This window comes from Oxyura jamaicensis, chromosome Z (genome assembly GCF_011077185.1).
Source record: "Oxyura jamaicensis isolate SHBP4307 breed ruddy duck chromosome Z, BPBGC_Ojam_1.0, whole genome shotgun sequence".
NCBI lineage: Eukaryota > Metazoa > Chordata > Aves > Anseriformes > Anatidae > Oxyura > Oxyura jamaicensis.
The window spans coordinates 40573320-40594807 of NC_048926.1; the positions used below are offsets into that span (position 1 = coordinate 40573320).

Consider the following 21488-nt stretch of genomic DNA (forward strand, 5'->3'; position numbering starts at 1 on the left):
CCCCCCCCCCCCCCCGGAGGAGGAGGGAATATTTGGCTTTCAGTTCAATGTGCCTTTTTTGGTCCTGAGTTGAGCTTCAGATCAAATAGCAGAATGTTGGAGTGGGTTTATCATATGCTTGCTTCTTGGTATTCAAGCTTCAATCTGCCAAAAGAACATCTGAGAAGTAGAAGAAGGTGTGATACTCCTTTCTCTCCTTCCTACATGTCTCTTGGGCTTACGTTCACATCAAAACTTAAACATCCATATCCTCTAAAATTGAGATTTTATTTCTTAAATTTATAGTTAAAGTTATTTCCAAAATTCAAAATAACTTTTCTTCTTCCTGTATCATTCTGAGCTTTACCAGGTTTTATTCATGCATAGTACCTAGTTTTCTTCTCCCCTAGTCGAGTCACAGTTGTCATTATCCTTCCTCCTTTAGAAAGCTTGTTGTGGCTGGGTTAGAGAAAAGAATTGCAACCTTACCACTGGCACGTGCAACATTTGAATAATATTTTATTGTCATTGCCCATCCCCAAATTGAAGACTTGAAGATATTTACAGGCTGTTTGGGACTGCAGCTAACACCAGTTCTTTAAAATGAATGTTTGACTTAGTTTCATTTTAGCTTGCAGTTGAAACATATATATGTACTTCATATTAAATATGGTAGAAAAGCAAGTAATGACTAGAAGTGTCGGAGGCAAGTATACACCAACTTGTTATGTGTCAGAGAATGTAGAAAATGGCAATCTTTTCCCCTGGTTTCCTGCAGATCCAGTGAGCACTTCAGATACTACATATTGAAGAATCTTTGTTGTATTGGCAGGAAATACTAAGAACATCTAGATGTGGTCATCAAAATGAAAAGTGTAGATTGGTATGATTTCTCCTTTCAGGGCATCAAAAGAATTCTTGTATTCAGAACAAAAATTGGCTGAGATACTCTGCCAGCTTACACAGGCAAACTATATTTGTGTTGTGAAGGAAAAACAAAAGTTCTGAAAGAAAGATACTGTCCTAATTTTTATTGTCCTACATACTGTGGTCTTATATCAAAATTTTAATGTTAACCAAAATGTCTGTTGTTTTGAATAGAAATGTGCAGAGCTCAGATTTGGTGTTCAGCATGGCTGAATAGAATCTTGAATTTGGCCACTAATAGACAAAAGCCTTAATTTTGTTTTTTATAGAGTGACATTGCATATTAGGATAACTTGAATGAGAAGATGAATATTAAAGGATTAATATTAGTTCTTGTTAATAAAGGATAAGGAGATAATTTTGCATAGCAGAAAAATGAATGTTTTATATGCTGTTTTGTCTCTTTTTAACAATTCTCCTTTTTCACACATTTAACCTAAATCTAACAAATTACCTAAATGCTGTTTAGAATTAATAACATATTTCTGTGGGGAAGATTGGATATGTAGTAATATCAGGTTAACCTACTGAAAATAGTAATTCTACAACTTTTTAAGTAGTAATTCTACAACTTTTAAAGCAGTTGTCTGATGATTTGAGCTGAGAAATGCATTCGGTATTGTAGTTCCTTGCAGCAACAACAGACTGCTTTCACAACTCAAACATTTTGGACAGTAATCAGTTCCTGCCTGATTTTGGCTGGGATAGAGTAAATTTTTTTTCATAGCATCTGTCTATGTGCTATCTTTTGGATTTGTGACCAAAACAGTGTTGATAACAATGATGTTTTAGCTCTTGTTGAGAAGTGCTTACACAGTATGAAAGCCTTTTTGTATTTCTTTTGGTGTCCCAACATCAGGTTGGCTGGGGTGCACAAAAAGTTGGGAGGGGAAACAACTGGTATAGCTGACCCAAACTGACCGGAAATATCCCATACAATATAATAATCATGATAAAATCTGTGTGAAATAAGGAGGAGAAGGCATGAGGGAGAAGGATGTTATGGTAGCTGCCTTCCTTCTCCCTGGGATTCCTACTAGCTCCTCTGGGATTGGTTGTCAGACCCAGTACAATGAAGAAATAGGCAATCTAAAAGGCTTTAAAAATTTCAAGTTGATCTGAACATCAAGAGGAAAGGGTAACAGATTTCTTACTACTTTTTAAGTAGTAATGGTGTTTATTCTATTTTTTTTTACAAAATTGGTTCAGTTCAGAGGAGTTAAAAAATGGTGTCAAACATTTCAACTTTTGTTTTTCATGTATTTTTTAGGAGAACTATAACAAGAATTATCATATATTTTAATTTTTTTCTCCACTACCAGCACTTTGTTTTTCATTTCTAACTTTGTTAAAGGCCTCTGTCCTTGCGTTCCAATGAATTAGAGACATGTGCTGTGATTTGGGGTCTTTCCAAGTGCAGAGATGCCACTTTTGGACACTGAGCATATTTGCATATTCATCCCTGCATAGATGATCGCATCTATGATTAAATTATTGCAGTGATATCTAAGTATTTGTACTACAGGTAAGAATAATTTTCTAAGGAGGGGATAATTTCTAAGGAGGGGATTCAAAACAAAATTTCCTTGAAATTTTGGGGATGTTTGAATAACTTCTGTATAGAATTGCAACCTTTGTGACAGTTAAGTACTGTACTCCCATAATAATTTTCTCACTTCTTCATGAGGGGGAGCAGAATGGGAGATGCTCATCTCTTCTCTGTGGTGACTAGTGGGTGATTGGATCTGAGGGGATGGCATGAAGCTGCATCAGAGGAGCTTCAGGCTAGATGTTAGGGAAAGGTTCTTCACTAAGAAGGGTGTTCGGGCACTGGAACAGGCTCCCCCCCGGTCAGTGGTCATGGCAATGAGCCTGGGGGAGTTCAAGAAGCCTTTTGACAATGCTCTCAGACACATGATTGATGACTTTACAAGTGAGAGTTGAAGCAGGTGTATCTGATCTGTGATCTTGCTGATCTTTTCTCTCTGGTGACAGTGACAGGACCCAGAGGGGAGGAAATGGCATGGAGTTGTTGTGGAGCTGACAGGGAAGGGTCAGACTGGGTATCAGGAAAAGGTTCTTCACCCAGAGTGTGGTTGGGCACTGGGACAGGCTCCCCAGTGCAGAGGTCATGGCACCGAGCCTGCTGGAGTTCAAGAAGTGTTTGGACAATGCTCTCAGACACATGGTCTGATTTTTGCGTGGTCCTATGTGGAACCAGGAGTTGGACTCGATGATCCTTGTGGGTCCCTTCCAACTCGGGATATTCTGTGATTCTAGCGGGAATCACAGATACAGTGGGGAGATACAATTTGTCAAAAATTTCCTAGCAAGCTAATGGAAAGACAAAAAGGTAATCAACTCTTCTAAGTCCCACTCTTCCCTTTACCCTAATGCTCTCTAATGAAGGAAGTTATCTTGCTTTGATGCAGGAGAAAGAAGTTTAGTCTAATTTGGATGAGGAGGATCTTTAGTCTATTTGCTTTTTCTCCTCAGTAATTGCTGTTAATGGAAGAGAGATACTGGTTATACTTTGGAATATTTAATGTGTTTGGTCAGTAAGAGAAATTGCTGACTAAATTTGAGAACCTGTGCTGAAATCATTACAGAGTCCTGCAGATTAAGTGCAACCATGTATTGGTTACCTCTATTCAGCTATCCTTCCTCCTTCTGCACACCTTAATGCTGGAACGTTATAAAGACTGCCCTGTGAGAGGTTTTTTTAGTTCCTTTGTGGTCAAAGCTCCTACTTCATAGGAGAGGCAGGAAGAAACTCAGATCCACTGATGACAACCCCTAGACAAAGCCTGAATAAGAAGTTTTAAAAAGTCTTTCTAGAAGAGCAATAGGCAAAGAAACAGTTTCCCAAGCCCCTAATTACTCATTTCTTATACCTTTCTTTTTGCTGTATTCACACTGCTTTTGACACTAGATTTTGCACTAATAAACTCAAGCAATGACTTACGTAGGTAGGCACATGATCAGTAGTTGTGGTTTTGCAGCCCAACAGGTTTGGGGAGAGGAAAGTAATCTGAATTTTCTGATATGCTGTTCATGTGCTTTCTAGAAAGCTTTCCTATAGGAATGTGTTACTGAAAGGTTCTTGTGTTCCATTCATGAAAGAGTCAGCATTTTTGAGGGAAGGCATCATTTGTAGAAAATTGTTTGTGTGAAGTTACCTCTGCTGTCAGATTTCCAGTCTTAGGTTAGACCTCATTAAACGTCCTTATCATTTTCCAGTTTTATTGAATACTCATTATATGGTTTTGTCATTTTGACTGTTGTGAGATCTAACATACATGTTTTAAAATATTCCCATACATATCTGAAACAATAAGTTAACTATATTAACTGTTTATTGAATCACACTGCTTTATACTAATCTGTATTTACTTCCAATTTATAACAGGAAGCAGGCAGGCAGTTGGAACTGTTGTTACTCCTAACTGAGATGCACCAATCTTGATTTGGTCACTAATCTGATCACTCGTTGCTTGGAAAGTCAGAAATCCTGTGGTTGCCTAGTCATGTTAAAATTATAGACCCTCTATTTTAAAAAAAATAGTCTGATGCCATTGATATTTTAAATTTAATGACAAGTAAAAAATATTCAGCTACAATATTTGCATAAATTAAAAAAAAAAAAAAAAGGCATGTTCAGGGGAAAATGAAAGAATACAGAAAAATGTTAAGCATTACCTTAAGTGTGTCATCAAGTCTAACTGTATATATGGTAAGTGTGTTTTTGTAGACAGTTAAGTATAGATTTAACCTAGGACTAATGACTCCAGTGTTTTGGAGATGATTCCATGTAAAAATAAGGAAACGAGTCCTCCTTAGGTGTATTTTTATTGTACTGATTTCTTGTGTTGTCTTTGAACTGTATTAGCAGAAGTTTGGAATGTAGCAATAGTATGTAGAAAACCGAGTCCTGAAATCTTTGGGGAAATTAAATTGTTCCTTGCCAGTTTTTGTTAGGATTGACTTCTTTTTGCACAGCTGCATTTCCAGGGACCAAATAATTTAATATTAGCCATCACAGATCTGTTGGTCACATTTTGACATATGAAAGTAGTTTCTTTAAAATTAAGTGTTATGTGCTTTGTTATAATTTATACTTTTGGGCAATAAATACATTTAAAACAAAAATTAATACATTATTTTTATACTAGCATATTCAAAGCTGTAAAACTTTTATCTCTTTTAGAAAATTGAAAATGGAAGATTTGCAAAACTCAGATATATTGCACATGCTATGGTCAACAGTACAGATCTGTTAATGGTGACAAAGAGGTAAACTTTTGGCTACGAATAAGTATTAAAATTTAATATTTAAGTATTAAAACTCTATCATCAAAAATGTGCATGCCTTAATTCTTGATCAGTAACTAGGCTTTGATGTGTCTATCATTATATATGTAGATACAATAATGATGAAGCCATGTCTAGTGTGCTTCTAATTATCTTATTCAGCAGCATTTTTGGTCACAGAAGTAGATTATTTGAGTGTCATAGTAATTTTGCTATTTAAGGAGAAAAAAGAATGTTGGGTTTGTGGTTTCTGTAACTAAGATGTGTATAAATTTGGTGAGGCTGAAGTCAATAAAACTGTGGGATTCATTTCAGTTAGCACTTTAAAGGGAACTGGATGATAAAGGAGTGGAGAATCAATAACATCTAACAGTAGAATATCAGTCATCTTTCATAAATGAGAAGTCTACAACATTTTTTAGAAACACAGCTACAAATACTGTTATGCTCTTGCTATGAAACAGTATTTTAAGTAAGAGGACATTCAAAATTCAGACTTTCAGAAAGCATGCTGTATAGTTGTTATATATCGTCAGATAAGAACTGTATTGAAACAATGTATGGCTTCACTAGATGTAACTTGATAACTTAAGTATTTTTATATTAATTTTTAAATTATAATTCTTTTTCTCTTGTCTAGTGGTGTCTTATTTGTGACAAAAGGAACATTTGGACAGTTGACATGTGAATGGCAATACACTTATGATGAATTTACTAAAGAACCATTCATTGTTGATGGCAGAAGATTACGTATTGAAGCAAAGGTATATTAACCTGATCATGATTTGTTCTCTTTTTGTGTTCGTTTATAGTATTAAACTTTGAACTCCTGATCAGTCTTCTAGTTGAGATGCATTTATAGATAGAAGGGAGTTCATGGTTCAGGAGCAAACTGCTCCAACATGGGTCCCCCACGGGAAGCATCTCTCACCAGATCCCCTGCTCTTGTGTGGTCCCCTCTTCATGGGCTGCAGCTCCGGCCCGGGGCCTGCTCCTGCGGGGGCTCTCCATGGGCCGCAGCCTCCTCCAGGCCACATCCACCTGCTCCACCGGGGGCTCCTCCATGGGCTGCAGCATGGAGATCTGCTCCATGTGGGACCCATGGGCTGCAGGGGGACAGCCTGCTCCACCAGGGGCCTCTCCACAGGCCTCAGGGGAACTGCTGCAGTGTGCCTGGAGCACCTCCTGCCCTCCTGCTGCACTGACCTTGGGGTCTGCAAGGCTGGTTCTTACTCCTCACTCTCTCTGCTGCTGTTGCCCAGAAGTTTTTTTTCCCTTTCTTAAATCTGATCTCCCAGAGGCACAAACAACGTTGCTTATTGGCTCAGCTCTGGGCAGCAGCAAGTTCCTTTGGAGCCAGCTGAAACTGGTCCTTATCTCACAAGGGTCAGCTTCTGGATTCCTCTCACAGAGGCTACCCCTGCAGCTCCCCACCACCAAAACCTTGCCACATAAACCCACTACAGTGATATAGCAAAACTTTCGCAGAAGGTTGGAGAATATTTTTATTACACAGACTAGCACTCATGCCAATATGTGGAAGTCTTCCCTATTGCCTTCTCAGAGATTCAAATATATCAAACCAATCCATCTTGATGTGCTATGCTTCAAGGATTTTTTCCTCCATTTGTTAATTATTTGTTAATTAAGTTAATCAAAAATACAATAAGGTGTTAATATCTTCTTAAAATCCACGATGACAAGTGCTTATCCTTTCCAATTCAAGTTGAGGAATGTTGCTCTCAGTTGTGATTTTTCATTAAAACAAACAAAACAAAACCTTCCCTGGTAAATTGTGAAAGGAGAATGAAGAGAGACATGAGCACTGACAACTGAAACAGAGGCAATATTCCTTAAAAAATAAAATAAAATAAAATATTTAATTCTTGTTGAGATGGTAACTGAAAATAATTTGAATCGATAAATGTAGCTGTCAGGGATTTGGTTTGTTTCTGTCTTACTAAGTTTCGTGTGTGTAATCACTGAATCTTGGAATCTTGGATGTCAGGACAGTCCTGATGTTTTACCTGCACAGAACAAAGTCATTCAGTAACTCACTCAGATTGTTAGTTTCTATTGCAGAACATAAAAGGCTTTTGGAATTCCATTGCTTTGGAATCCTCCAAAAGTGGATTTCTGACTGCAGATCAACTTTTGCAGGGTGAAATCCTACCATAATTCTTAGTTTCTACCATTTCAAACAATGCTGAATAACACATCTTAATCCAATATTTCAGGGTCCATTCGAATGTCTGCAGTATGTTCTTCACTGAAATTTGTGCTTGAAAAGTGTATTTTGCAAATCACTGCCCATGTTTTCTTTCTTTTTTTTTTTTTTTTTTTTTTTTTTAGGAACGAGTAAAGTCTGTGTTCCATGCCAAAGAATTTGGAAAAATTATTAATTTTAAAAGTCCAGAGGATGCTAAGGTAAAATCAAAATATTATTATAATTATCCAGTGTTGCATTTGGCTTAAAAAGTGAAAAAAAAATCTTAAGCTTGAGTGTTGATAATAAAATGTTTCATACTTGGTACTCTGTCCCGTTGAACATGATCTCTGCTAACTGAGAGATCAATTGAGACTGTGTTTTAAACCCTGCAGCTCTTTAGAGCTTGTGTTTACAGTGTGAAATACCAGCTCCTTCCACTTTCTTATGCTTATAAAAATTTTCATCATTCATATAATGCACATCATCTCTCCAGTTTCTCTGATAAATCTTAGTTTATAAATCTGACTACATCTACAAGCATAATGGTTGCTGATTTACTGGACAAAGATACAAAGTTTCTGGGAATGTATGTAAAAAGTATATAATTAAAAAAAAAAAAGAAGAAGAAAGAGTGAATTAGTGAATTGAAGTGTTTGTGAAGAGTGAAGCCAGAGTGCTACAATGTGTATAGGGCATTCTCTAGTTAAAGGTTTCATACAATATTTATGGAACTGTTCTCTATGTTTAAAATTCAGTATTTCCACACAGCCCTTAAACAGATGGAAATAGCAATGATCTATTCATTACTGAATTTCAGAAATACTCAATCCAAACACCAAACTTATACTTACCTTTATCTTTGGAATTATAACTGTCAGGCAGCTGATTTAATAGTACCACTAATGAAAGTAAACAATTGAGAATATGAATTAAAATAGTAAGATTTAATAGAACAGTATTTGTAAACTATCCCCAGAGCTTAAGTTTAAGAATGAGGAAAAATCTTAATAGAGAATCAAATAGCTTATTTGATATATGATGTTATAATAATTGGATACGTTCTATATGATCTCTTCACTTTGACATCATTAGTTTGCACTGCAACAGAGTGGCTCAGGTCTGCCACCAGACCTTTTTTTTTTAAGCAGCACTGTGGACTGTGAATCATGTTATGTATACTATAAGTGTTTAAGCAAGGAAAAGAAAGCAGAAAAAACTGTATACTTTTCATTAAAATGGTGGTTTGCTTATTTTTCAGAAAGGTCCAAGCACCTCACACACAAAACCAACAGGAATGCAGATGTGAGGGGGTAAAAGATCCTTGTCAGACAGACTTGGTACAGACTGTACTTACATCTTAGTGAAGGAATACTTAAAAGTTTCCTCAAAAAATGCTGTCAGGGTCTAAGGAGCTGTCCTACTGAAAGTAAGCTGTCTTTGAGAGTTCCTTCTGGGCTGTATAGCCTACAGCTCACTCCTACAAATGTAACATTTGTGCTTGTGTATATAGAGTGAGGACACCTGGGCAAGCATTTTAGGAACAGGAAAAATGAAACTTGAGACCCTTCACAGTAAGGAGTATGAGGTCCCTTCAGTGACACTGCTTTGTGAAATTACTCCCCTTTTCAGTCTAGAGGACACTGTAGTGCCCTAGTCTAGAGTCCTAGAGTTCTAGAGTTCCCAGAGTTCTGAGTCCTAGTCTAGTGTCCTAGAGTTCTGCATCTGTGAGACGTGCCACATTTCTCTTCCATGTTCAGTAAATATGAGAATTCGAAATTCATGAAAAGAAACTGAATATAGCTGAGAAAAGCTTTTTTTTTTTTTTTTTTTTTTCCTATAAATAACTGTATTATCACATTGCTGCACGATATTCTTGTTCACTCTTCTGTTATCCTTGGTTTTATAGTGTCACCTGGGACTAGATGCATCGAGTGCTGTAGACTAATGCAGAGGGTTAATAACGTGCATAAAATAATGATTTCGTTTACTTTTATAAAGTATTATTCATTGAAATGTATCCATGAAACTGAACTATCAACCTACGCGGCTTAACTAGTTGTGGTATTCAATGTTGTCACGTCAGGTATTGGTACTTCAATGCCTCCATTTTCATGTGAGAAAACCAGGCATTTATAATCTAGAGTAGAATTTTAGGTACTGTGTTAAAACTTGGGGAGGGAGCAGGTGGTGAAGTGTGTGGCCATCCCAATCATATTTGCAGCTGCTCTACCTGGTCTTTAATAAGTATACATTTTCATTATTTCCTTTTCCTTTCACACAGTGGATCCTTTCTAAACTGGAAGAAGTGAGAGAGAATCAGCCAAAATCATAATGAATTTAGAAGCATCAAGATAAGAAGAACACTGAACAGCTAACTTCTAGTTTCCTTTGTACTATATGCATAGTAACAACAAAATTCAAAAACAAAAAAGGGTGGGGAGTGCGGGGGTGGACTGATGAAATTATTTGTGGTCACACCAGTGAACGGATACATCACAAAAGTAGCTGCTATTAAGTTTAAAGAAAAAACTCCAGTGATCAAAAATTTTTGCCAAGTTTCAGCTTCTTGGATTTTTTTTTTACTTAACAGATTTCATTTTATTTAAAAACATTTTTTTTCACAATACAGTTTTAAATGATTTTTTTACCATTACATTTGGCACTGAAGCTGAATTCTGAAATAATTCTTTTGGTACTATTCAGAGCAAATCTTTTGGCTTTGATTCTGAAAATCAATATTCAGTTTCTGTCTTCATTTTCTTAAGACTTGAGGCTATGTTGAAGTTCAAGTTTCTTTTGAAGGAAATGTTAACTTAATCATCACTAGTCTTACAACTCAAATTCTAAGAAGGTGTCTGTTCACCAGAAAAGCCTAATTTAGATGATCACAGGAGGGGCTGCATAGTTACCAAATATTATTTTCTTTTTGTAAATGAATAGACCAGGTCACAATGAATTTGCATTACAATATCACTTTTAGTGTAAACTTTTTTATATCCTACTCAAGGAAATGTTGCAGCACCTTTATCATTATTCAAAGAAAATATAACAGTTTACAAATACTTATAATGGGGATAATTAATATATGTCTGCACTAGAAATATGAATTAAAGCTTATCATTCTAAATAAAAATTATTAACAGATTTGCAACTGAAGAATGAAGTTTTGAGGTTATAAGGACACTGTTGCGTACCAAATATATGCCTTGGATATTGTGTGCTAAGCAAGTGGCAAATAAAGTCAGTTTTATATCAAATAATAAATACAATATTTCACAGTTGCGTTTTTCAACTCTTTTTACCTAATGGAACTTTTTTGTTTCATATTCAGACAGTAGAACTTTAATCAGAAAGCCTGAAGCTGTGCGATACTACTTACTTCTTAGATGTGTTATTCATAGTATTGTTGAGTGGCTGATTGCTGTGGTTGATGTAAAAAATTCAGGAAACAATGAAGTGTTAGGTAAACATTTCCATAAATTCCCATATCAAGGTCTTCAGAATTTCTGGTATATATAGTCAGTATCTACTGCCAAAATATTAATTCCAAACAATTGTTTGAAATCCCATATATCTGTGGGATTTAATTATTCTGACATTGCCAGTGGTGCTTGTGAGATCCAAGTTGTTGCATTATTGTAAAATGTAGAATGGCTAGCATGCTGACCTGCAATTTCAGTTCCTTAGTTTATTGTAAGTCTTGTCTTAGGTGTTGAGTAACCAGCTAGTTGTTTACAAAATACATATGATTTTGTATTTTTTCCCATAAATTGTAAAGTGAATCAAAAGGTTATATGTGAATTCTGAACTATGATAATGACTGTTACTCTGCTTGTTTATACAACAGATACTAAAAGTATTAACTCAGGTTATAGTCATGCAAAAATAATAGAAGAATACTTTGCCTTAGGTAGTACTGTCATTAGGTGCACTGAGTAACATTCCACATCTGTATTTTTTTTTTAAATCAATCACATTTAATCAAAGGCATGATAGTTCAATTTATTTTGTTCAGCTTATTTCTTTTGCCAACGACTCCTGATTCTCAAACCTCAACTGTCTCTTCAGTAGTATTTGAGCAATTTAATCATTCATGTTGTTTATTTTAAATTTTAAATGTGTGTGTCTGTGGGTAAGCCTGTGTTTTTGGAAAACAAAACAATTCCCCCAAGTTTCAATTTTTCTATGAAGTATAAATTATTTTGAGCTCCTGTGCTGACTAGGACTGTTAACATGAGAACTAGAACAGTGGAAGTGTGCTGGCCTGATCTGCATCCAATATGTTTGAAAGTCAGTGTGGGACGTTTCACCACCTCCCACCTTGTCTCAGCTTGTAATGACAACATGATTTTCTCTAGCTCCATTTTTTCTAGTCAGTAAATGGTATCTTTTTCCTTTGCTTTTTCCATATGCTTTCTCCATTCAGTCATGAATCAATTTTGCCATTTCTCAGCAGACATCAGTTATCTCTGTTTTAACTGTAAGTCAACTTGGAAAGAGGAAAAAGGTATTCAGAATTATGCTGTTGCGTACCTTAATGGATTGCTGAAAATTATTTTAAATGTCCACTCTGGAGTGTCTCATTCCATATTTCATTTTTTTTTAACAAGAAAGTAGAACAGATATATTAATTTTTATTGAATATTTATATGCAATCATACAAGGGAATCTCAACAAAAGTAAAAATGTAGGCGTCTAAATCTGTCCACTGTAGTGCCTAAAAGTATATTGTGGCCTTTGTTGAAGAATGGTTTCTATTCTGGGCAAATGTTACCTAAACTTAAATCCTTTAAAAAATGTCAATTAGATTCCCAGTAGTAGCTTATTACTGATTAGAATTTCCTTTCTGAAAGGAATGACTAAAAGTAGAACTGGAGATGGCGATGAGAAGTGCTTCGCATGGCATGGCTTCTTCATTTCCACTCTCTGCCCTGCTTCCCCCCCCAGCCCACCCCAGTCTCCTCCCCACTGACAATAAATCACAGAATCACAGAATAGTCTAGGTTGGAAGAGACCTCCAAGATCACCGAGTCCAACCTCTGTAAAAATGAAGTAAAAATTAATTTTATTTGACTGGAATTTTGATTATTGTTTGTTTTCCCAATATGTTGCATTAATAGTTCTGTGTTTTTGTTTTTCATTTATTTACAAGTGACACTTATTCAAAATTTGGTGAGTAGAAATTGACAAGTGAAGTCAAATCCCATCTCTGAGAACATAAGGTCAAGCTTCTGTTGCAGCAATACAGACATTAGTCTTTACCTTTGTAAGGACAGATTTAATTACTAGATTTATATATATCTATAATTTCCCTCTGGTGTAATTTTTTTCTCTTGATATATTGAAAAAACATAGGTGGTATTGCCAGATCACCAGGTTCTTATGAAATCATCTTTTTTTTCCAAAAAAAATATGTTCATAGGCCATTAACTACTTACTATTTGTACCATTTCAAAAAATACACTCACATATCAAAAATCACTAAGATATTTTGTGCCTTTTGAGTTATTTTTAGAAAATATATCTGCAAATAACATGAAATACCATAGACTAGTCAACACAAGAATACTACTGCTATGTAATGGTAGTTAAAATTCAGCACAGCACAGTCCTGAATATCAAGTTCAAGCCCTCAGTTTTCTAATTATTCTGCTGATGTAAAACATTTTCAATAAATGTCTCATACGTTAATAGGATTGTTCAGTCTTGTGGCTTGTTTGTAAATATTTCCATAATGTGTTTAAATTGATATTATGTCTGATTTGTATGTATTTCCTGATCTTGTATTAGCCTCAAGAATTAGATTATTCTGGAAACTATTCAGATTTCTCTTACCCTTCTTGAGCTTTTTACATTTGAATTACAGAAAAGAAAATCTAAAGACTGCATTGTTTGGAGTTACGTAAGTTTTGTACAAGGCAAGAGTCTGCAGTGTTTCTCCAGTAAATCATACAATTCTACCATTTTTTTTTTTTTTTTTTTTTTTTCCCTAAGATTAACGTCTCCCTTCTACAAAAGGGTTACAGCACTGGTGGAGAGGGGAAGAGCAACTCAAATAATCTACCTGGGCTTGTAAAAAGCATTTGGCACTGTCTCTTATGATACCCTTGTCTCTATATTGGGGACACAAGGACTTGATGGATGGACCACTCAGTGGGTAAGGAATTGGCTGGGTGGTTACACTCAAAGAGTTGTGGTCAGCAGCTTGATATCCAGGTGGAGACCAAGGATGAGTGGTGTTCCTCAGTGGCTGGTATTGAGACCAGAGTTGTTTAGCATCTTTGTTGGTGACATGGACAGTCGGATCAAGTGCACCCTCAGCAAATTTGCCAATGACAGCAAGCTGAGTGGTGCAGTTGACACGCTGGAAGGAAGGGACCTGGACAGGCTTAAGAGGTGGACCTATGTGAATCTCATGAGGTTCAACAAGGCCAAGTCAAAGGTCCTGCATCTGGGCTGGGGCAATCCCCAGCACAAATACAGTCTGGGTGGGGAATGGACTGAGAGCAGCCCTGGGGAGAAGGACCTGGGGATGTTGGTTGATGGGAAGCTCAACATGAGCTAACAATTTCTGAGCTTGCAGCCCAGAAAACCAGCCATATCCTAGGATGCATCAAAGGAAGCATGGCCAGCAGGTCGATGGAGGTGATTCTTTCCCTGTGCTCTGCTCTAGTGAGACCCTACCTGGAGCACTGCATTCAGCTATGGGGCCCCCAGCACAAGGAGAACATGGACCTGTTAAGACTGAGTCCAGAGGAGGTACATTAAGATGATCAGAGGGCTGGAATATCTTTGTTGTAAAAACAGGCTGAGGCAGTTGGGATTGTTCAGCCTGGAGAAGAGAAGGCTCTGGGGAGACCTTATAGCATCCTTCCAATATGTAAAGGAAGCCTAAGGGAAAGCAGGCGAGGGACTCTTTGTCAGGGAGTGAAGTGACAGGACAAGGGGGAATGGCTTTAAACTAAAAGAGGTTAGATTTAGATTAGGTATGATGAGGAAATTCTTCACTCAGAAGGTGATGAGATACTCGCACAGGTTGGCCAGATAAGCTGTGGATGCCCCATCCATGGAGGTGTTCAAGGCCAGGCTGAATGGGGCTTTGGGTAACCTCGTCTGGTAGGAGGTGTCCCTGCTCATGACAGTGATTTGGAATAAGGTGACCTTTAAGGTCCTTTCCAACCCAGAGCATTCTGTGATCCTGCTCTGTTGATTCTGTAATGACTAATCCTTGCTTCAGTAATCAGCAAAAATCAGAATCAGCAAAAACTGAAGGAGTATCATTGTATTCAGTATCAATGAAACATTCACCTCTCAGGAGCCAAGGATATGCGTGTGTCAAGTCTCTGACAATTAATGACTGACTTTTTTATGTTGATCAATTTATCTAAAACTACAGAGGCTGGCTTTAAGGCTTGATTTTGCTAAAAAGCTTTTAGTTTAAAGTTACTAAAAACAGCCAGGGTGATGGAGCTGTACATCTTACTATGGAGTGTATATTATTTCTGAAATTAGTTCAAAACTCTGGAAAGGCTTGTGTTTGTTTGCTTATTACATGTATGAACTGTTGGTGAAAAATACAGCTAACATGCGCCACATATTTCTGACTGTTTCTGATGCAATGCAAAGTCTGTTTCTGACTTTTTATTTGTATCATGCTTGTCTTATGAAGCATGTCAAAATTTTACAAAGTGTACTTTTTTTTTTGTTCAGAAAACTTTTGCATGTATCATCATCTTCTCTTGAAATGCAAATTGACATATTTTGTTTATGCTATTCTTGAATGTCTTATGCTTAGGTAACTGACACCTTTTTTCCTGCCTATGAATCTATTGCCCACTTAAGGTTTGGCTATTATTGTTACCAGTGTCTTACTTTGGAATTTTATGGTCAGTATATGTAAGTATACATAGGCATCATCTAGGAGCTCATCATCTGGAGTCACGATTTTTTTTCTTTTGTGACAGTAGGTAGGATCTAAGTATCTTAATTTCCATTTACAGCTGACACAGGATTTTTATAAAGAGGTTTTTATTTATTTTTTCCAGGGCAAACCTGGAACAAGAATTCAAAATATTCCTGTAATACTTTAAAGGAGCAGTGAGTTCCCTGTTAAGTCTCCTTCTAAAAGGAGTAAAAGAATGTCCAGTGCCATTCATTCTTGTTAACTCATCATCCCCTGAGCAATATATCAATGTTTGAAACAAATGTGATTGCTGGAATAAGTATGGCGAGCTAGGACACTAATAGGCAAAAAGTGAGAAAAACTCAATTTTCATTTTGTTGGATCTCTCCTTTTTTTTAAAAAAAAAATCTCATTATGGATTTTTACTTAATGTATCAAACACGTAGAGAATTACGTGCAGAAGTGTGCCTTGGTAAGTGACTTTACAAATGTTTTAAAGTGTTGGTTGTGAGGTGTTACAGAAAAGCTTGTACTGATGGGTCCTGTAAAATGCTAACTGTCTCACCATCTGCAGTGCTTGTTCTCCAGAAAAGCCTGACTCCCAGATTCCTGGCATGAAGGTACTCTTCAAATAGCCAGCAAATCTTGACTCAAATATGAAAGTGCTGAGAGTTAAGTAGATGTTTTCCTAGGAGTTCCTACAGAGCTCAAAATTGGATCAAGAAGTTCAAGCACTTGGGCACTTCATTTTTTTTTCCTCCATCAACTCTGCTTCCATAGAAAAAGTTCATATTTCAGTTTCTATGTAATTGGAAGTTCTGAAGTAACTTTTTGTTGTTGTTTTGTTTTTGTTTGAGCAAGAGTGTTTAGCAGAGGCACATTGGAAGAATTGTAATGTTAATATTTTTGAGAGAGGGTAGAGATAACATTGGGAATGCAGAAGATACATGCAGAGTCTTGCTGCTGTGTGCTGGACTTTCTGTTGTTCCTCCTTGGTCTTTTCTAGCACCTCATTTCATTGTATTCTGCACTGTTCCCTCAGTGCTGATTATTGCCATATAGCAGAATGGGCAAAACTGTGTAACAGTGTTAAGAACAGTCTTCTACAGCTTGTTTCAACACTAAAGAAAGAACGAATGAATCAAATGTTACAGGCTGTTTTCTCGTTAAGAATCAAAATAGCTCTGGACATACTTTATCTGTACTGTTAGGCAAAAGGTACCTGTGCTGTTGAATTTGTGAATGGGTAAACATCTTTTATGGGCAGTGAAAGGACAGGGTGTGCTTTTCACACCAGGGAGCTGTGAGAGCTATTAATCAGGCTGAATACATGGAAGCATTATGCTGAAAATCAAATAACTTTAATGTTTCTGTGGTGTATGGAAATCACCATTGCATATTGATTTTAAGAACCGTTGCTATAATACTGCTTGGAAAAATGGTATTTTCATTCATTTATATACAAGAGAATCTTGGCACATCTTTAGAGCTGAATTAATGCTAGTAACAAGCAGTACAACTAAAACAATTCCTTTATTGGTGTTGCTAGGTTAGTTAATTAAATGCCAATTACTACCATGAGGTTTTGCAATGGGTAAAAAGCGTTTTCAAAATTGCTGGAGTTGGTCTGCCTAGCGTCTTCAGACACCACTGGTCTGAGAATTTTTAATCAGATGAATAAGAATTGATTGAGGTATTAGTGATCCTGGGATCATTACTGGAGAAGTTTGTTTGTAGTTGGACATTGTGAAGGAGATCATGTAATGGCTGGAAGTCTTTTGGAGGAGAGGTTTTACTGGTTTCTAATCTGTGCAAAACTACCTGTGGAACTCAATAACGGGAAAATGCAAAGTGTAAAAAGCAAGTTAATGCAAGTTACTTTACTAACTTGGAAGAATTTAAGGACTAGATTATCTACAGGCAGCTGTGTGGATAATCTTCCAGTTCCTGTGGCAGTGAATCCTGAGAACATTTACTAAATGTCTTGCTGCTTAAGAAAAACTTTTTCCCATAAGAAAAGAGCAAATTCCATGGCTTACCTACATGATCCAAATCTGTCATTCTTTAACTGTGAATGGCATACTATTATTGTTAAGCAGTTGAACAAAAATGCAGTAATGTGCAAAAATCCACAATAATTAATCTAATATGCCATGGGTTCGGCATATTAATGCTACCAAAACATTCTTCTAAAAAGCATAACACATTTAACCCAGTCTTTTGACTACATTGCTCAGAAAAAGAATTAAAAAAAAATATCTAGCACTTTAAAATAACACTAACTTGTCATTTTTAAGGCATCAGTGTTTGAAATTTTATAAGCTATGATTGAAAATGATAAGTTTAAAAAAATCTTAGGAAAATACCACCTGAACAGCAATGTAGTAACAAACGTTCTTTTAAATATTCTTAATTCCCACAGCTGTCACAAAGTAACTCACAGGCACAACTAGTATGGAAAATATGAAAAGAGATTTTTAAATTTATAGTTTATGAAGTAAATGTTGAAACACAATCTTTAAAGTTCTCTTAATCCTTCAGTAAATATAAAACCCTCTTCCCATTTCTGTAAATGGTATTTAATAGACACATTTTTTTAAATCAATACAGGCTGTGCTATGAGTAAATCACACTCAGTGGATACAAGCATGTTTTTAATTTAAACCAGATTGAACTCCCTCAGGTTTAGTTGCAGGATTGTGTCCTTGACAGCAGCAAAGACAAAACGAATATTTTCTGTGTCTGTGGCACAGGTGAAGTGGGAGTAAATTACTTTCTCCTTGTCAGGGTTCTGATCCTGATACAGCTTCAAAATGAAGTCTCTGGCAGCTTTGACATCTTGTTTAGGTCCTAGTCAGAAACACAATTGATACTTTTAAACAGTTGAAACCTTTATAGGTCAGGAAAGAAATATGACAGTATATGAACAGCCTAACTTCATATTTAAATATGAAATAGCTATAAAGGCATACTCCCCTTTTTGGAATTTTTTCTTTCATATATTAGTGGGGCAAAAGATGCTGTAACACTGCTTACTATAACTTTTTTTTTTTTTTTTTTTTTTTTAAAGTTAACCTTACAGTTCAAAGTAATCTGCTGTAAAACCCTACACAACTGAAATTACCCAGTACATTTTAATAGTTTGCTACGCTGTTGTAGTATCTCAAAATCCAAGAGACAAATTTTATAAAACACATATAGTAAACAGGTTTCTTTTTAGCCAAGAAGGGGATCTGCGCTTCCTCTGTAGCTATGAAATCATCGCCACTTCTTTTTTAATTAGTTAAAGGATGTCTTGCAGAATATAGTACTGCATTAAGTGATGGAGTGTATCTGTGATTATTTTCTTCATTCTTTTGGGTACTGTAAGTATCAGTAATGTTTGTTAAGGAAAGTTACTCAGGATGCTTTTTAACTTTGGACTTTAGGTAGTTATAATAAATGCAAAATTATACTGTAGATTTTTACCATATAAAGAGTTGGATTAATAACCATATTGCCCAGATTCCCCCCGTATTTTGTCTCTTGAGACTGAATACAGGTGGAAAAGGTGCATCTGATAACTTAATAGTGACAATGCCTTTCAAATGGTAACAGAATGTCTGCAAGAAAAGTCTTAAGAACCCATCTGCAATGGTTCAGTTAACAAAAAAATTTTAAAAGCAAATGTAAAACTGAGTAACTTAAGATTGTATCTGAAAGGATAGGGTAGAAAAGCAAAGATATGAAATATACCACATAATTCCACTTTCCCTGCTACATTTGATGAGGAAAAACTGATTTGAATATGGCTTTTATGGTTGTGAACAGAGTCTGGAATAAATGCTTACCCGTGTATTCTGGAAAGTAACTAATTAGATCCGAATACATGATTTTCTCTTCGAGAAGATCTTTCTTATTTAAAAACAAAATGACCGAAGAATTCAGAAACCAGGGGTATGTAATGATAGTTTTAAATAAGGCCTTGCTTTCTTCCATTCGATTCTATAAGAACAAAAATGAAGTTACACTCTCTAAAGAGTAGCATATACAAATCACATCAGCCAGAGATCATAAAGGCGGTTTTTTAAAGCTGTTTTACAGTATATATGTGTGTGTGTGTGTGCGCGTGTATACAACCTGTATAAAGTTCAATTGCAATTCACTGGTTTATTATTACTATTTGTTTACTGAGTTTTGGATCCCCCCCTATGAATGGCATAAGGGGACATGAAATCAAGGTAAGCCTTGATAATATATGTATATATTAGTTTTTGTGTGAATTAGTGAGCAGCCATAGACTGCTAGATGAAAGCCTTTGATGACTTTACAAGTGAGAGCTGAAGCAGACCGAATCTGATCTGTGATCTTGCTGATCTCTTCTCTCTGGTGACAGTGACAGGACCCAGAGGGGAGGAAATGGCATGGAGTTGTTGTGGAGCTGACAGGGAAGGGTCAGACTGGGTATCAGGAAAAGGTTCTTCACCCAGAGGGTGGTTGGGCACTGGGACAGGCTCCCCAGAGCCCAGAGCAGAGGCTATGGCACTGAACCTACTGGAGTTCAAGAAGTGTTTGGACAATGCTCTCAGACACATGGTCTGATTTCTTTGTGGTCCTATGTGGAACCAGGAGTTGGGCTCGATGATCCTTGTGGGTACCTTCCCACTCAGGATATCCTATGATTCTGCATTGTAACATAGCTAAAGGACAAGAGCATAGGTATTCCTTTATATTAGTAATAAAGTCTTTGTTGTTCATTTAGTAATAAAGTCGATGTTGTTCATTTCAAGAAAGATCTTAGGAATGACACAGTTGGAGATTGCTGGTTGACATTTCTGAACACAAATTTGTGATGGAAGTCACTTTATTTACTGTATAGACTAATGTCCAAAATTAATATAACAAAATATCCAAGACAGTGGAAGTAAAGTATTACTTACAGTTACCTTTGTTCATTCATCAGAAGATGACAGAAAACTTTGAAGACTCATTCTAAGCTACAGTACATGTCGTGACACTTCAGCAAGTGAAGTTAGGTTTGCTTTTCATAGTTCAAACAGATCTTGAGAAAATAATCTGATAAGGGCTTTGGCACTTTAGAGATCAAATGGTATTAAGAGTATCTGGATAACATTTTAAGTATTCCTCTAACTTTCAAGATGGAAAGCAACCATTATCAAAAATAATGCAATTCCATCTATGTGCTTTTCTCCCAGATTGTCTAGTATTTGCTTTTTTTGCATCCTTCTCTGCAACATCTGGCTACTGATGATGATGGCATTCTAGAACAGACAGAAAAACCCAACTAACATTTCCTAAGCTTGGGAAGGAGGTAAATTTTAAATTACTTTTTCTCAATTCTCCTTAATTTGGGTACAGGTTAATTCTGAATTGTCAGGCACTTAAATAAATAAATAAAACCCACAAGTGTTTACAGATGATTGAGTTAGTTTTACTTGTTTAGAGATACTGCTAATATTAATTTATATACATTCTGAGGCATGGTTTGAGTGATTTAAAACATTTTAAATCATGTTTTTAAATTAGTTTTCCTCTTTTTTTCAAGTAGGCTGCTGATTTAATACAACCTAGGAATATGATCAAGCAGTCACAAATGTAGTTCTAGTATTTGCAAATGCTTTTATGAAAGACATGTAAATGCTGTTTTTCTTACAAAAGTACACACCTTTTTCTGTAAATAACTTAGATATCCCAAATCCTTACCTCGTTGTCACATTCTGCCAAGACTTGATCATATTCACTTAATGCAACTAAGAAAATGATGGAAGTAACGCTTTCAAAACAATGAATCCACTTCCTTCTTTCTGACCTTTGGCCACCTACATCCACCATCCTGTTAAAGAAAAATACAGTCAACATTTTAGTCATTTCCATAACATACTTTAAGTATATTTAAAGGCCTTATAATAGCTTACCTACATAACTGATGCTTGAACCATGAAGGCCTATCTTAATATTATTTATGTTTAATATTTAAATTCTATTCACTTGCTGAAGTGCCACAAATTTCACTTCACTGTAAGTACATAAAGTGTACATGCCATCTGAGGCACAATACAAATATAATGCTGTTTTATTCTGTGTTGGTAGACATTTAAAGAGATTTAAATAAATTTAAATAAAAATATCAAAACATGGTCCACTTGGTATCTACACACA

The 21488-nt window shown here is 36.1% G+C and overlaps 2 protein-coding genes across 3 annotated transcripts in view; one reads left to right on the forward strand and one right to left on the reverse strand.

Moving 5' to 3' along the window:
* Positions 1-10706, forward strand: part of VPS13A (vacuolar protein sorting 13 homolog A) — a 135732-nt gene extending 125026 nt beyond the window's left edge. Inside the window, exons 70-73 of the mRNA XM_035309915.1 lie at positions 5114-5199; positions 5858-5981; positions 7570-7644; positions 9708-10706. Coding sequence (XP_035165806.1) covers positions 5114-5199; positions 5858-5981; positions 7570-7644; positions 9708-9758 — 336 coding nt within the window. The 3' untranslated portion in view covers positions 9759-10706. The remainder of the gene's footprint in view (positions 1-5113; positions 5200-5857; positions 5982-7569; positions 7645-9707) is intronic.
* A 7214-nt stretch (positions 10707-17920) lies between these two features.
* Positions 17921-21488, reverse strand: part of LOC118156018 (guanine nucleotide-binding protein subunit alpha-14) — a 71825-nt gene continuing 68257 nt past the window's right edge. For both annotated transcript variants that reach the window (XM_035309758.1, XM_035309759.1), the window contains 3 exons: positions 21033-21162; positions 19160-19313; positions 17921-18179 (listed from right to left, as the gene is read on the reverse strand). In XM_035309758.1, coding sequence (XP_035165649.1) covers positions 17989-18179; positions 19160-19313; positions 21033-21162 — 475 coding nt within the window. In that variant the 3' untranslated portion in view covers positions 17921-17988. The remainder of the gene's footprint in view (positions 18180-19159; positions 19314-21032; positions 21163-21488) is intronic.